Here is a 17,654-nt window from a genome sequence, read left to right as displayed (position 1 = left end):
CAATGACGTCAGATTATTTAGATTTATCATATTTTATTCATTCTCTTTAACTGTTCAGTTTCTGTTAATTTATTCCCCAACATGGATGTCTAAATGCTGTTGGAGCTTTCACACTACCAGGAATAAGATTCAGGGTACTGAATAATTAATTTATTTTTTTAGTCCAAAAGTTTTCCAATTTAAATATGATGAGTCTAAAAATACTTTTAAACACCCACAAACTCTTTGTGGGTGTTTTGCACAAATCACCTGACCTCATTTTTGTTTTGCTTTTTACTGTTTGTTTGGTCATAAAATATGTATTATGTATGCTAAATGGGTATTTGTGTGTCAAAGTACTGGCATTGTACACTAAAATGAGAGAATTAAACATAAATAGGTGAACAAATGAATGAATAATAGGCCATGTGAGACAAATGAATAAATGGAACCAATCAATAATTTATGTGCATGATTACTGCTGATTGCTTTGTGATTACCAGTAACAGGACATTAAGGCTTACGCAGTGTGTTTTTATTCACCTCCACATCACGGGTGAGTCATACACAAACACACACACACACACACACACACACACACAGGTGGTTTGGCACAAGATAAAACCAAAAGCTTTCACCCTGAAAAAGCTGTCAGACAGGCACCCAAGGGTACTGCATCATTCACTCTCCTCACTGGTCAGTCCATCATCTGAAGTCTGTTAAAGGAGCCGGTGGCAGAGATTTTGTGTTTAGTATGACATCTTGTGGTGGAAATTAGCATTTCAGATAAAGAAAAATCCACCTGTCCCTCTGTATTTTATGACAGCATTCACTTTTTCTTGTGTATTTTATAATATGTGAAAAGGTTGGGCATTGTTTCACAAATGTTCCAAATACCTCATGACTGATTAATAGACAATAAAACAACACATTAAGATTTTTTTAGTGAATGTAACACTATTTTATTTATATATTTTAAAAAGTCACAGCTCTTGAATTACAGAAGATATTCGAGCCAAAAAGTCAATTCATTTAAAAAAAACAAATGTAACATGCAGTTAAAAAACAATATTAATACATAAATTATGCCTTTCTTTTATATTATAAATCTCACTCAACAATTCAGCTACCATTACCAAAAAGAAGTTTATTCAAGTCTGCTATTAGTATACTTCTTTTAAACTTAAAAAAAGAGTATAAAATGTTTTATGATGTAATACAAAGAACAGAAAGTAATAATAATAAATAAAATAAATAAATAAGTAATTCTATTTTTTATTTTTTCGAATTATTATTATTATTATTATTATTATTATTATTATTATTATTATTATTATTATTATTATTATTATTATTATTATTTTCTTTTCTTTTCTTTTCTTAATTTTATTTCAATTTTGAATGCTGAAGTTGTTTTCCCTAGTGTACTTATTGTGTTCGTCTCTAAGCTTGACTACTTAAAAAATTGGTTTATAAACTATTGTAATTACAAACTGTAAATTGCATATATGAAAACAACCTTGAAAAAAGGGAAAAAATATGTATGAAAAAACAACATAAGAGAGTATACTTTTAGTTTACTTTTTATGTGCTTATCAGAGATATACTTAACAAAAGTAAACATAATTATACTTATTACTCAATACAGAAAAGTATATTTGGCTTATAGGCCTACTTGTACTTAATCTTTTGATCGAGATATCCTTAAGGAAAGTATAATTAAGTATTCTTGCCTTAGGGGCCTACAGAAAGGTATACTTGGTTTGTAGTTGTGTTTACTTTTTGATAGAGTAACTTATTAAAGTGTGTGAGTCCATGTCAAAAATAGTATACTTCAGTGTATTAGAAATGTAAATTAAGCATACAAAAGTTATTACAAGTTTACTTTTTGCGCTTAATTTAAATTATATTTAACATGTACTTTTGAGAAGTGTACTTCAAAATAGATGTCATTAAATTGAACCTCAATGTACTAAAAATAAATATACTAATTCTGTAATTCTTAAAGTGGTATTCCAGTGTAAAAATGTACTTTATTGTAAGTGTATTGTAAATTGTGAAAACTAAATTGAAATTACTTAAAGTGGTGATTTAGTGTTCTTATGAAAAGTACAATTATTTTCAAGTCTCTTATAATATACTATATAAGCTTTTTTTAAAGTGCATCTCTCACTTCATTAACAGTGTATATTTAAGTTTAATTTGTTTAGATTAGATTTTACTTTACTTTGAGTTTTGTATTATTATTTTAATACAAAACTCAAATCAATTGCGTGTATTTAAACAAACAAACAAAAAGATTTGAAATATGTTTAATTTTCTTTCATCGCCCCCCAATAAATAAAGCAAATAAATGCACTGGGGTTATCAAACTAAATTACAAATACAGTGAAAAATAATTAATTTAAACTTAAAGTTTACTGCCTGCAAGCTGTCTTTATATATTTAATGTCTCTCAAGTAATTATTACTTACTAGAGATGTCTTGGTGCAGCAGTCAACTCAAGGAAACAATGTGGGATTGATCTGTGGTGCATGATGGGAAATGTAGTTTCGAGACTTCCCCATATCTTAGACATTTATTTTTTTTTCTAAACAGAGTTTATTTCTGAATTTTGTTAATACAACTCTGACAATCCATTGCACAAACATTTTTGGACTGATATATATATATATGTATATATGTATACATGTATACACATATACATATACATACCTACACACACATACATCAAACTTTAATCAGCCACAAAGTTATCTGGGTCTAAGGAATCAACACGACTGAGAAAAGGTTGCCAAATAAATGAAAACTTGTCGGCTGACCCCTTAATAGTATACCGGATTTTCTCCAACTTAATAAAATATAACATATCTCTAAGCCATTGTGCACATTTTGGAGGATTGCAATCTTTCCATCTAATCAAAATTTGTCATCCGGCCACCAGCGTAGCAAAAGATAAAAGGTTTAGTTTATTGTTGTTTAAAGGGACTATTTGTAACTTTGTAAGCGTATAAATGTAGCGGGTCGGCACACATGCACGCTCGCATATGCGCGTTCGCGTGTAGCCGCTGTACCCTCCTCTGCCTGCTCTCCTTCACTCAGACAGCTCAGCTCGCTCCACCTCTAGACGTGAACGCGCGCTCACTACACACCTCAGAAGAGTTAGTTTAGCTCTGAGAATATCTAGTGAATGCACAGGGGACGTTTGTGCAGAAATAACTGCTGCAGCTCCTCCAGACCAGGTCAGCTAACATTACTGCCAAGCAGCTGAAATATAGAGTGATATTGTGGTTTTAGCTGACTTGTGTCGCCTCACTGTTTTGAGCGATGCTCCTTCAGGTATATTGAGAGCGAGCAAGCGCGAGCCCGACACTGACTTTCGTTGATTTCACGGCCACAGGTGTCGCTGTTAAGAAGCATTTCTGAAAGTTACAAATAGTCCCTTTAAAGTGAAATTTTGTGGTACCACCCCAAACAAAGCAAGACAAGGCTGATGGTCCTAAAGATCTATCTTAGACATCTTAAGGAGAACAAAATGTCATTAATATGAATATCAAACATGTCGAAAATACATAAAACACTGGACTGTGTAAAGCTGACTAAACTTGGACTCCAGAGTTATTCCTTTTGCACCAAATCAAAAGGAAGTACCATAAAACTGACTTCAAGTCCCAGAGTGCTTTGCGAGCGGTGAACTTGCCTTCTGGTAGTTGTAGTCCAACATATCAGGGTCGTTTCCGTGTATCTAGCCGACGGTAGTTCGCGTTAGGTGGAGGAATCTGCTCAGCAAAAGACAAAACACATGTGAAATTAATGACCAGGTATGTACTACCAGATCATTCCTCCGGCTCCACGCCTACCGAAACTTGTTAATCGGGTTAAACATGTCATATTGTGTGTGTTAAAGTGTTAATGTGTCCGGTAATGTAGAAACTACAACCTGTGTTCAACAGCCAGCGTTACATGGCGATGCATTTCCTTTTGTTCAGCTAGCTTATATGTGAAGAAATGTAACAGCCAGAAACACCTCACAAATGTTTCTATTTTATAACAAAACAGTGAGTGAAAGGACTCTTTAACGTTTAACTACCGAGCTGTTTGTGTTATTATAGACTCGCTGTTAGTTAAACACATTCCCGTCGGCTTTTATCCAGCCAGTCTTAGTGAAGTTATACATTTATGTTCCATATGGTGCTAGCTCTTTAAACATATAACCTGTAGGCTGCGGTAGCATGGAGCTAAGTCAGTTAGCAGTAGGTGTTGTCGCAGTTAACGTTGTTTACATCCGGTAATGTGAGTCTGGGGGCTCATTTGCATGACTGAGCTCAGAGCAGCAGAGAAATACATACTTTAAAAACTGTTTTTAATTAATATGAATAGAAAATAATGGTGCTGTCTTGTTTCACTAACTTGAGTTGTCTTGTGTCTCACAGGGGTGTGAATTTATGGAAACATGTCAAAGAAACGGGGCAGGTAGGAACCTACAGTCTGTTTAACCTCTTTGACCCTGATGTGTTGTGTTTGAGAGTATACTATATACATACACTTATATACTCCATGCAACTAGAACAGGGGTCAGTCACCTTTACTATCAAAAGAGACATTTTAGGCAAAAACAAAAAAAACATTTGAGCATTGTGATGAAGGTAACACAGTTTATAGTCTAAGTATATAGTATATAAGTCTTATGCAGTGAGGGCCAAAGTGCACATGTACTACGGAGTATTAGGGCCACATTGAGGGGAAAAAACATCTGAGATTTCCAGAATAAAGTCATATTACGAGAAAAAAAGTCGTAATATTGCGAGAATAAAGTCATAACTTTGCGGGAAAAAAAGTTGTAAAATTACGAGAATAAAGTCAGAACTTTACGAGAGAAAAAAGCGTATTATTTTACAAAAATAAAGTCATAGGTTTACGAGAAAAAAGGCGTAATATTACGAGAATAAAGTCAGAACTTTACGTGGAAAAAAGGCGTATTATTTTACAAAAATAAAGTCATAGGTTTACGAGAAAAAAGGCGTAATATTACGAGAATAAAGTCAGAACTTTACGTGGAAAAAAGGCGTATTATTTTACAAAAATAAAGTCATAGGTTTACGAGAAAAAAGGCGTAATATTACGAGAATAAAGTCTGAACTTTACGAGAAAAAAAGTTGCAACAATACTAGAATAAAGTCATAACTTAACGAGAAAAAAGGCGTAATATTACGAGAATAAAGTCATAGGTTTACGAGAAAAAATTTGCAACAATACTAGAAAAAAGTCATAACTTTATGAGAAAAAGGCGTAATATTACGAGAATAAAGTCATAACTAAAGTCTGTGGGGGCTTAGGGCTGTCCCTAACCATATGGATGAAATCAGAGGAATGCAAGCAGTAGACTATATTACACATCTGATTTATTCATCAACCACTTTGTTTAATTTTGCTTAATGAAGTTTGACCAAATCAAGTAAATAAATTTTTTGACAGTTACCTTTAGTCTCATAAGGAAAGAGCCTGGAAGACGTTCAAATAGGCAGAAAATTACCTAAAATAAAAACCCACGACTGGCATCGTCAAGGTAACGTGATATGTCGCTGCAAAGTGCTGTTCCATTCATATTTATATCATTTCCAGCCCTTGCAGCCGCTCACACTCAACCATCTACCAGATGATGTCAGTCAAGTCTCTGAGGGTTCAGGGCTTAAGGTCTTATCGGGGACATTGGGATTGGGACTACAACTAGTACATTGATGCTTATTTGAACCCTCCATGTTCGCAGGAAGCGTAGCAGTGGAGAGCTGAGTGAGAGCTCGGCCTCCTCGACCCTGAGCCCAGACCCTGACAACCTGCTGGGCCGTAGGATTCAGCATACCTGGAGGGAGAAGGGATCCGTAACCAAGTGGAAAGGCACCGTCCTGGAGCGCCTGACTGTGAACAGCTCCCTGTACATGGTCAAATATGACGGCTTTGACTGCGTGTATGGCATCGAGCTCTTCAAAGACAGCCGGGTGTCCAACCTGCAGGTGTTGACAGAAAAAGTTGGTGAGTGTGACAACGTCTATCTCTAATTATTGACATATTTTTGCCTTGCTTTGGTGCGCATATTTTAAACCTTAAAGTGCTGAGAAGTGGTAATTTGAGCTTTTTTAAATCTTGGTAACTATTCTGGTCACACTTGGTCTTTTATACCATGTGTGTCTCAGTACGTCTGGGATCACATTGCAGTCACACGGCACTATTATGGCCTTTTCTTAAAGGGCCAGTGTGTAGGATTTTGGGGGATCTATTAGCAGAAATGGAATATAATATTCATAACTATGTTTTCATTAGTGTATAATCACCTGAAACTAAGAATTGTTGGGTTTTCGTTAGCTTAGAGTGAGCCCGTCATATCTACACAGGGAGCGGGTCCTCTTCACGGAGTCAGCCATGTTTCTAGAGTAGCCCAGAACGGACACACCAAACACTGGCTCTAGAGAGAGCCCTTTCACATTTTTACTAGGGCTGTCAATCGATTAAAATATGTAACCGTGATTAATGGCATGATTGTCCATAGTTTATCATGATTATCTGTTCAAAATGTATCTTAAAGGGAGATTTGCCAAGTATTTAATACTCTTATCAACAAGGAAGTGGGCAAATATGCTGCTTTATGCAAATGTATGTATATATTTATTATTGGAAATGAATTAACAACACAAAACGATTACAAATATTGTCCAGAAACCCTCACAGGTACAGGTTTGACAGCCCTAGTTTTTACGTTACCTGAAAGCCATCATAGTTCTCCTACATGCTGCGGTAACGTGAGCACCAGAGCGCAAAACCGTGGTACCGTCAGCTATCTGTGTCATTATGCTAGGGATGGCCTCTGAGCGAGGTGAAAGGCGTTACCACAGTTTTGCATTCAATGGCTCACGTTACCAGTCTTGGAAAGAGAGGAGTGAGCGGAGGAGAACTCAGTTTGTTGCAATCTGCAACCACACCACTTAGATGCTACCAAATCCTACACACTATACCTTTTAAGATTTGTTTTTTCAAGCTTGAGTTGTTATTTTTCTTATTCTCTTCTAGTGTGGTGACTATCGTTGCTAATGCTGACCACCCAGTTCTTCTTCCACTGTTGTGGCTGACAGAATCATCAGACGTATCACTTAATTTGTGCCTGAGTATGATTGAATTGGTTGTAGAAAACAGCCAAATCATTTGTTTAAGAATATGATGGGTTAAAACTTGAAATGATAACACTGACGGTGTGAACACTTCAGCCCAGTCGATACTTTTAGTGAGAAAAGTTAGTTATATCTGATACATCAGTCACTCATTTCACTTCAACTTCAAACATTTCTCAGCTTCAGTGAACTAATATAAAGCTGGTTTTAACTAAAACTGATAGTCTGTTAAGGATTTTTGCAGATTTTATTAGTGTCGGCATTGTAAGATAATACAATAACATTTCAATGTCCTACTGGGATCTATACAGTTTTCCAGTTAACAGGCTTATCAAAGTTTCTTCTTCCTGCAGTGAACAATAAGATCAAGGTGCCTCCTGGGGCGGAGGAGCTGGTGGGCCGTGCGGTAGAGCATCTGTTTGAGAAGGAGGACGGTGAGAAAAACGAGTGGCGAGGCATGGTGCTGTCTCGAGCCCCCATCATGACCCACTGGTACTACATCACCTACGAGAAGGACCCGGTGCTCTACATGTACCAGCTGTGGGACGACTATAAGGACGGTGATCTGCGCGTCCTGCCCGAATCAGGTAGAGTAACAAGAGCTTTAGTGTTTGTGTGCATTAAACTGTCGGTGTTTCAGATTCTCCACTGGAAAGGTGGGAGGAAGAGAACAGGACAAATTTACATAGTCTGCATTACAAAACACTCCAATCTGTATGCCGCCTTCTTTTTTTTCCTAAACAGCATTTTCTGAGTTTCTGCTAGATTCAGTAGTAAGACAGTATGTTCCATTATGGGAACTCATTGTCTTATCATGAGAAGACAATGCTATCTAAGGACATAGAGGAGGCAAGGAGAGGTGAATATATAAACTGGGGCAAGAATGTTTGGTAGGGGACAAGGTTCAGCTTCATTGTAGATAATTTACTATCTTAACCTTGCTGTTATCTTTGCAAATGTTTAGACTTTGGCTGCCTAAAAATGATAGAAGAAGAAGTTTCTTGCTCCTGTTACATTGTTCTTATTTTGTCTGTCTGTCTGCTGTTTATCTGTCCAGAGAACAAACACCTGCTGCCAGCAGACAGGAAGCCAGGTGAGGAGCCAGAGAGTCTCGTGGGTAAACAGGTGGAGTACGTCACAGATAACGGTCTGAAGAGGACGGGCTTGGTCATCTATCAGGTCCCGGCTAAGCCCACGGTATACTACATCAAATATGACGATGACGTCCACATCCACGTCTACGATCTGGTGAAGACCACCTAGTACTGACTGTCCTGTTTCAACTCCAGCTGACGGCTCATCTCTGAACCCGACCAGCCGTTACCTGTGAAAGTGTTACACATTTCAGTTTTCCTCCAGTGGGAGGCGACGTGCCGAAGATCAAAAGCCCCGTCTTTTTTTGTTCAAATTTTTTTTGGCCTCCAGAGGCTTCTTTCATTCTCACATCACCAGACGTCTCGGTTTTTGATTCTCAATCTTAAAGGCACAATGAGTAGGATTTGTCGGTTTGCGGTTTGTAAACATTCAAAGTTGGCCTCTCCTCCCCGGCTGAGCGAGGGTTAGGGTGCTCGCCAGCGGGTGGAAGCCAACCCCAGGTTCACTCGCGTTTTGGATCGAGCTTTGTCCGCTTGGCGTTTGGCCTCACTATATTTGCGTTTTTTTGATGCTGTGTCCGCCATTTTCGTAGCTTCCTCTTGGATGCGTGCTTACGATCTGGCACCTGGTTGCTAAGTTTTTATAGAGGTTGACGCCCAGAAGCGTCCCAGCAAAATGTAATGAAAAAAATCCAGGTAGAGGGCTGCAGGGTCTCTGCATACATTGTGTTTCAGGAAAATCCTACTCACTGGGCCTTTTTTAAGTTGACCTTAATATGACTATTGGGTCCTCTTCAATGTAAATAAAGCAGGTCTGAGACCAGTTGTATAGCCCAGCAGATGAAAAGGAGCTAGACATTTCTTCTGGTTAAATCACACTTGTATAGCGCAACTTTCAAACTCCAAATTCATACTTTTTGTAAGCAACACATCAAACTAAAACAACTCAGCTTTCTTACCTATACCTCTGTGTTTTACTCTGTGTTTTTCATTTCACTTTTATATGGCTGTACTATTTATTTCTTCTGGAATATCTGGCTGTGTTGCTGGTTACATTTTGGCAAACATGTCTGCTGTGCTTTATGTGTGTCACTGGGTAGGCCCCAGTTTGTTGAATATAGAAGTCATTTGACCAGTGTGCTAATTTTACCATCACACGATTTCAGTTGAAGTGTTTAGGCATTGATGCAACTTGACTGTCTCATGGATATAAAACACAGATTATTCCCAAAAAAGAAGAAGTCATTTATCATATTTCTGTCTCATCATGTAAACTGCAAGTTTTTCTACATTATGATAATATATGAAAAATACTGATGTTGATGTCAAGTTGTTTCAGCTGTGTTTGTGCAACACACCATTTCTGTAGTTCAAATTGGCTCCCAACATTGTTAAGTATTTTGGACTGAAGTCTTTATTATTTGCCAAAAAAATGAATGATGTGACACGATATATTCAAGCCTCAAAATACTGTTCATTGTGACCCTAAATATGTTTTGTTCTGTAAATATAATCGGAGACATTTTTATGAACGTAAAAAAACAAAAGCTGCTTGAAAATTATTTTCGTATTTGCGTTATTGTTACATGCTGTTTGTGTTGCGGGGGTTGTTCCACCATGGTTCTAAGTATAATACATTAATTTAATCAAATAGTAAACACATTTTATCAGATTAGCATATTTTTACCCCGCATGATTATAATATCTGAGGTGATCCGAAAGTGCTTCTCTTATTTAAAGGGATAGTTCGGGTGTTTTGAAGTGGGGTTGTATGAACTACTTATCCATAATACAGTAGATGAAGGTCGACACGCAGCAGCTTGGAGAAACAGGAGTTTCCGACACGGGAGCAAAGCAATTTACACCTGTGGACGGGGCCAGCAGCAAAAGGTATTTTAGCCACCTAAAGAAAGCCTCCGTTCATATCAGTTATATCAGTTCAAGTGTACGCAATATAAAAAATATTTTCACCCCTCTACTTTGCCATCAGACATCAGGTGGCGGGTCTACCGCTGCCTCGATCGGTTACATTTGCACTATGGTGTGACCAGTGAATCCAAACTGACCGAAGTCGCACAATAACACAAATAAACTGACCGATCGAAGCAGCGGTAGACCAGCAACTCCCGTGCAGCAGTACATTGCTGTGGTTTTGTGCAGTAACTCATGTCTGCTTCTCCAAGCTGGGGGCGTGACGACCGTCATCTATTGTAGGTAATGCACTGACTATGGATAAGTAACTCATACAACCCCACTTCAATAACACCCAAACTATCCCTTTAATGACATGCTACGCACATACGCTATAATTAATAATCCAAGGCTCTGACCAAATGACCTCCAGTATTATGTCTGTCAATGTATTGCTGATATAGTGGCTCAATTGACCCATTCAGAATGTAAATAGAATTAGAATTAGATGTAGGCCCTATGTGCGTATTGATATTGTAACTGAATATGAAATTCCTCTCTTTATACAACTACTTGATCTGAGAGACATAATGTCCTTGCCCTCTGTAAATACAGCGAACACTTCAGAACAGTGAATGGATACTCTACATACAATATGTCAAAAATGTCGCTTGAATTCAAAGCTATTTTTTTCCAAAGCACACATCTTCATATTTCAAATTCTATGGGCAAATAACATATTTAAACAAAATATAGATTTTTGTCACCAACTTCCCGTCTGATGTTATGAACAATATGCAAATACAAAAAAAATCTTATAGCAAAGTATGAGTCAGATTTAACAGCCTACTTTGGTCATCGCAAGAAAAAGGTCACTAACATAAATCGGTTAACTCCTGCACCTCAGGTGTGACTGGTTTTGAGTGTGAAAACGCCTTTAATCGCTGCGGAACAGCTCCATCAACCTCCCTGCATATATGAATGTAAGTTGGAATTTACAAGATACATGGGAATTTCCAGCATGCAGTGCAGCTTGATTTTTGCACCTGCAAAACAAGAAAATACTGAACACAAGCATGTTTATTGTTTGAGGTGTTTATTTTTAGTTTTCTTGTCATGCTGGTGGCCTGGTTGTGATGGACGGATTCTTTTGACCAGGTCAGAAAGGGTCACCTGTCTTTCTTATTTAGCTTATTAAACTGGATTACGACACTGACACTTTAGCCTTCCATGTTTACCAGTGAGGCAAAAGCTGTTACATGTTTTGAGGGGCTCAACAACAAAATAACCAAGATGATATTGCGATTACACATTACATAAAAAGTGTAACAAAAGAAAAAACAGTCAGTGATGTGTGTCATGCTTTAAAACGATCAGTAACTAACAACTTGGTAGAGTTTGACTCAACATTTTCCCTCTAGTTCGGCTGATTCACTTTTTTTTGTCGCCAATTTTAATCAAATTCCTGATTAGCTCCTGTATTTAAAGGCCAATGAAATCAGGGGAACAGAAACCATTAACATTCACAGTTTTAGCTTCAGAATCATCTAAATATCTGTTTATTTATACAGCAGTGGACACAGCATTGCCATAATCCTTATTGATTGCTACATAATTCTTAGTCGTGCCCCATTAAGTGGGCTATTACTGTAAAGATGCTGCACACATTGACCGTGCTAAAGGCCTCTATGTCGTGAATATTTGCCTGCGAGCAGCAGTTATTTGTCCTACAGTACTGTGAATTATTTATCATCAACAAAAAGATATTTAGAGATGACCCCGCTTAGATATTTGTAATCATTGAATGCCAAACGCAATCTGCCATGAGGTGGAGCTTCTGTCTGATAACAGCTCATCAAATGTCAGCCCCGCTTTGATGACGACCAGACATGATTCCCGCTCCTCCTGACCACACATGTAGTCACATGCTGACTACTGACTTGCCTTTCCCTCCCCCAGAGTCCCTCCGAGGTGCCAGGGTGCTGCTGACGGGTGCCAGTACAGACAGCGGGGGAACAGTTGGCATACCATCACGCCAGGCTCGGTGCCCAGATAGTAATAACAACGAGGAGGGACTACATGCATTACACAAGGTCTGTGCTCTTGAGAATGTGTGTCTGATGCAATTTGTCACCTGTTGTGCACTTCCTTTTACACATCCATCACTATTTTCTAGCATTTTCTTTCTTTGTGAAAGCGTCTGCCTGGACTCTTTGGCAACTGCTGTCATTGTTCAGACATAATAATTATGACCTCAAGTGTCTTTGACTGTGAATGCATCTCTTCTCACAAGGCCATAGTAGCTTCGATTTTGAATTCAGGCAAAACAGGATAGATAAAGCACCATATGTGCCTGTTTGTGGCTGTGATGTGTGATTGTGTCCCCGTCCTGTGGGGGGCAGAAGTACTCGGGGGCCCAAAAGGCTGCTTTGTTCTTTTGATCCCTTTCTGTATTAACAGATTACAGCCACACATTAAAATGGTCAGATTCACCGCTGACCACCTCCATAGTTTTTAAAAGAAATAGATCTACCACATTTTACCTCTCAGGCTGAGAGCCGTTCATGAGCTCTGTGAAGGATGCGTGACAGAAATGCTTTATGCACAACACTATTTATACACAAATATATGAAAGGTTATTAGAGCATCCTCGCCTCTGTTTTCTTTTCTGTGAGTTACATTATTACAGGACCTTCCCTAGAAAACCTTGAAACTTTGTCAGCATTCTTATTGGCCAATAAACAAATGCACTTGACTCTTTTGTGTTGCTTAGCAACGCAAGCCAGTCCCTGTTTTTTTTTTTATATATGAAAAACCAGCATGCCGCCAATCTGGAGACTTACAGGGTGCAGTGTGAATGAGACCAGCCACGATGCATATTTAATTAAAACGTTGCCAGCTCTTCTGAGTGAAAGGGGCTGTGAGCATTGTCTGTTATTAACAGGAGATGATTGATTTTTAGTGTCAGTGGAGATAAAGATGATTCGTCATTCAAATGTTGGTTTCGTGTCAGCTTTGGATTTCAATGATCAAACAATCTTTACTTAACCTTTAGCTGATAACATTTAACGTAAATATAGTGCCTCGTTTTCACGCCTGGTAGGCTTGAATTTGTGTTCTGAGCAACCGTTTGCCATGCGTAACAAAAATGGGGATCCTGTCAGGTCACTCATGCAGGTTTCCTGTGGGAGGGAGAGGCAGATAGAGTGTTTTCAAATGTTTAATGTCTGGAGCCTCAAGCCTTTTCCATCATTTCCATCCAATCCTTTTAAACCCCCTTTGCTAAGAAATAATTGTGCTCACCACCACTGCTTTTCATATATTTAAGTGCACAGCTGGCAGAATTTGACGTAATGCCAAAGCATCGTGATTTGAAGTCCTGTAATTGTACATCTGTGTCAGATAAATTTCCTCATCTGTTTATGTGAATACGGCATCAGTGCAGAGAGCAGGATCTTCTTTCATGTGTGAGCGTGCCTCTCAGACTTCTTCTTCCTAGATATCTTATATTTGCTCAGGTCTGTTTGCTGATATTAATCAAAGCTCAGAAAAGGCCTGGCTCTGCATCCATCCCATAAAATACTGGCAGTGAAGTGTAATAAAAAGCAAAAACAAATGTACAAAAAGGGATGAATACTGTGTGTAAGAGACTCATTCTGTAGTTATTCCTGATACTAAGTTCACGCTGAATGCTTTCCTCATAGCAATGTGTTAGTCACCATGCTGAAAGTCAGGTCAGCCTCCCAACACGTCTTTTAATAATTAGGATGATTGCCTGCAGTTGGTTTTGGGATATCTTCAACATTTGGTGTGCATTAGACTAGTTTAGTTGCATGCATTCATGTATTCTCACACCTCTCCTGCTGGTTCATTCACCTGGTCACTCAAAACTCTGACACATATTGAAGAAACAAGCACTACGGGAAGCAAGTGCTACCCACTGTCCATTACAGAGGGATTTAGACTCCTCTTATTGATGGTTGACGTGTTTTTCGTACTCTAAGTACTCAAAGTGTTGCACATAGTAGAGCGTTAAGTAAAGCAGGCCATCTCATCTAAGAGGAATAATACGTTTGAGTGGAGAATGGAAGCGTAATTAATAGGACACGAGAACAGGATAGACCAGAGTGCCTTTTCTTCTTCTCTAGGATCTCCTCAGCTCCTGGTGTTTATGACATATAATATGTGTACATTCAACGCTGTCACGTTGATGCTGATGAGGAAATGCAGGAATACGCGTAAAAAAGGTTTACATCCGGGTTTTATTTCACCAATATAAAAGCCATAAATAAGGTCCAACACAGATTAATTTATGAACATTTAGATGAACAATTAGATTTATGTAGCACAATTAAAAAGAAATGTGAAGTTATTTCAGTCTATTTTTGTACAAAGTGTGCTGCTGTACGCCATTATTACAGTATTTCCCAGAGTTTTTTCTCATTGTTTAAATGCTTAAATGATGCTTTTGATTGCAATTTTGCTGGTAAATAACATTGCTGAGCATTAAGGCCCAGTTACACAGGGGCAGGTTACATGTCGTTGAAGCTGAATAAACAGGAAAACTTGATCACAATGACACGTGAGCGCGTTCTGAATTGAAGAGCCGTGCAGGTTAAAGCTGACGTGGACTGAAGAGCACTGCTCGTGCTGAGAGGCAGACTGGGACTTGTTGTTCTTTGATCAGCGTCACAACAAAATCACTAGTCTTCCACTCAGCACTACCAACACTTTTGCCGAAGCATCCTCTCATTTTTTGTTTGGAGCTCCACGTCCGCTGCTTCAATCTGTAATAAAAGGAAAAAAAGAGTTGTAACACCGACCACGGGGCCTTGAACTACTCAAGTTTGAATCTCCCCTCGCACTGTTAAACACATCGATTTTGCATCGTCACCCAGAGTTAGAGAGCATTTCAGGATATGCATGTGTCACAGGTGTTGCAGAGCGCCCGTGTGTTGACAGGTGTTGAACTTCAGATGTCGGAGAGATGGAAACGCTACATGCAATCCCCATCTCTGTGTTTCCCTCAACCCATTTCTCTCTGAAGCCTGTTGACATTCCATCCTTCCTTTGTTGTTGTAATGCCAACCTTTCAGCTCCTCTCAAAAGAGGGAGACAGGAGGAGGAGGAGGAGGTGGAGGAGGAGGAGGGGGGGAGGAAGAGAGAGAGGATCACAGCACAGCACTTAGAATAAACGTTGTTCACCATATGCAATGAACAGAAAGCTGTGCACAATTTAAAAAATTACACCCCATTTTTAGATTGAGAAAAATGGAAAATGAGAAACGCAGGCCGTTAAACTCAGTGATGATGTGTTTTCTTTTCCAATAAGTCGGACTGAAAGAGAAAAAGAGACAGACAGATTGTCCTGCATCTCCAGTATGTTTCTGAGCTGGTAGCTATGCAACAGGACTGGGAGTCAGTGGAAGAGGGGGATGGGAAGATGGGGACAGTTTAGTGAGAGGAAGGAAGGAAGGAAGGTAGGAAGGAAGCAAGGAAAGAGGGAGAAAAAAAGGAGGGTCCTTGAGTGTAAACTAGAGGAAAGAGGAGTGCTGAGCAGACACAGCACTCTATTTAGACCAAGAGGACACCCCAGAAGACACAATCAATAATGGAGTCATTTTGATTAAAAGAACACTTCATTTGCTCACACATTCAAGCATCTGCTGCTCAAAAGAAAAAAATCCTCCATTTAGTTTCCAAGCAGCAGCAGCAGCAGCAGCAGGGACATCTGAATGCTGAGGTTAATATTCACCAGGCATGTCAGGATTTAAAGCTACAAAAGCGACAATATAAACCGTCTCGACGTGGGAGCTGTCCAGTATCTCGGTGCTGAATGACGCCCTACTTTCTTTTTTTCCTCCACGTCCATCTCTCCTTCCTCAGCATCTCGGCCCAGGGAAAAAAAAAAAAAAAACATGCCACCTGTTGCTGCACCGAAGTTTTCTCTCAGGAGGTTGGAAAGCCAAACGAACCTCTGATATGTGACACATATAATATGCACTAACCTGTAGATGCTCATCTAAAGTAAAGGTTTTCTCTCTCTCTCTCTCAAATCACAGCAACATGACGACATGATAAACATTTCCCCCTCCAGGCGAGGCAGGAAGAGGAGGAAGAGGAAGAGGAGGCTGGCATTTCATTTGAATTTTTTTCCTTTTATGCCTTTTTTTTTTTTTTTTTTTTTTGCTCCATCATATTTATTAAGAAAAAAAAACATACACCCACTGACATTGCATTAAGAAAAACAGCAGGACAAAAGGTTGTAAGTGATGCACTCACCGTGTATATCGATGGAGAACAACAGGTGAATATTCTGCAGCGTGGGATGCTGCGTCTCTTTCACTGTTTCTCTGTTTTGAGATCAGCCTGTTGAGATCTGGAGGCTGATGAGCTCCACGTATACTGGTTAGCATCATGATGTTACTGGGTAGGCTGGAGGAAAGATGGATCAGCGTGTTTATATACGATCTGCTGCCCGGAGAAGACGAGGAGGAGGAGGCGGGACTAGCTGGAGTGACGACTGCAAGAAGAGGCCAATAAACGTGGAGCTTTTTTTTCCCTCTCCAGACCTTGTTAAGGGTGCGGCCCAATCCAGCAGCCAAATTACATTATATGAAGGTTAAAGCATGCATATGAATAAAACATAGGGGGGGGCTTAGGATGTGTATGTCGATGGTAAATACCTTGGTTTTCTATTTAAGGATTGTTAGGGTTAAATCAATGCTTCTTATAATCTCATATCAGTGCAATCTGATGGAGGAAACATCTCACACACAACAAATAAAAATTGAAATCATGTGTCCCACGAGTGCAAAAAAGACTGAGCACCTGTGGTGAGGAGCTCGGGTGTAATTGAATTAAACCTGAACTGTGCAGATCAAGATTATGCATCAAATTAATTGGTGAGGGGAAAACAACAAGAGTGAAATGCTACATACCTAAAGGGCTGTGGAAATTGTAAATGATAAAATTAATTGCTTTGCAGAAAAAGAAAAAAAATTAGCCCTGCTGAATACAATTTAATTTATCCTCCTGAGCAGATATACATTCACACATGTTGAGTTATATACATGTTTAGAGTTTGAGCCATGTTGATATTTTGAGATTCACTTCTTTATTGCAATTTTAACATAGCTCAGATAAAACATCACACACAGCAGCCACATTGAGACATAAGACAAGTGGTACAAACTTAAAATGGCCATAGTCAACAACCTTTATGCATAAAAGAATAAATAGATAAAACAAGCATTCCCATGGGGATGCTATTAGTAGGGCTGGGCTATATGACTTAAATCTTCTATCACAATATAGGTAATTTCATATCTCGATAACGATATATATCCCAATATAGCATGTTTTCTGCATGATAACTCAATAAATAAATAGTCTATATGAAATAACCACATGGTAAAGCCTATTTTTATACTCCTGTATGAATCAGATACTTGACAAATGAAAAGTACTGAGTACTGAGCAAAATGTACATAACAGATTTTTTTCAAAC

The 17,654-nt window shown here is 38.7% G+C and overlaps 1 protein-coding gene across 2 annotated transcripts; it reads left to right on the top strand.

Annotated features, from left to right (window-relative positions):
• The first annotated feature begins 3,682 nt into the window (after nucleotides 1-3,682).
• Nucleotides 3,683-9,795, top strand: LOC141777068 (spindlin-Z-like). 2 transcript variants are annotated; one of them, XM_074651004.1, is made up of 6 exons: nucleotides 3,683-3,783; nucleotides 4,395-4,452; nucleotides 5,747-6,009; nucleotides 7,493-7,726; nucleotides 7,884-7,998; nucleotides 8,197-8,344. In XM_074651004.1, exons 2-5 carry the CDS (start codon nucleotides 4,433-4,435, stop codon nucleotides 7,955-7,957), a joined length of 591 nt encoding a protein of 196 aa, XP_074507105.1. In that variant the 5' UTR covers nucleotides 3,683-3,783; nucleotides 4,395-4,432; the 3' UTR covers nucleotides 7,958-7,998; nucleotides 8,197-8,344. The 2 variants fall into 2 exon arrangements, with proteins under 2 accessions (XP_074507105.1, XP_074507103.1); XM_074651002.1 differs by lacking the exon at nucleotides 7,884-7,998 and having other exon boundaries at nucleotides 3,684-3,783; nucleotides 8,197-9,795.
• The last annotated feature ends 7,859 nt before the right edge of the window (nucleotides 9,796-17,654 follow it).

Source organism: Sebastes fasciatus, chromosome 11 (genome assembly GCF_043250625.1).
Source record: "Sebastes fasciatus isolate fSebFas1 chromosome 11, fSebFas1.pri, whole genome shotgun sequence".
Taxonomy (NCBI): Eukaryota; Metazoa; Chordata; class Actinopteri; order Perciformes; family Sebastidae; genus Sebastes; species Sebastes fasciatus.
Note: the sequence above shows the minus strand (reverse complement) of the source record. Positions and strands in the feature narration are given on the sequence as shown.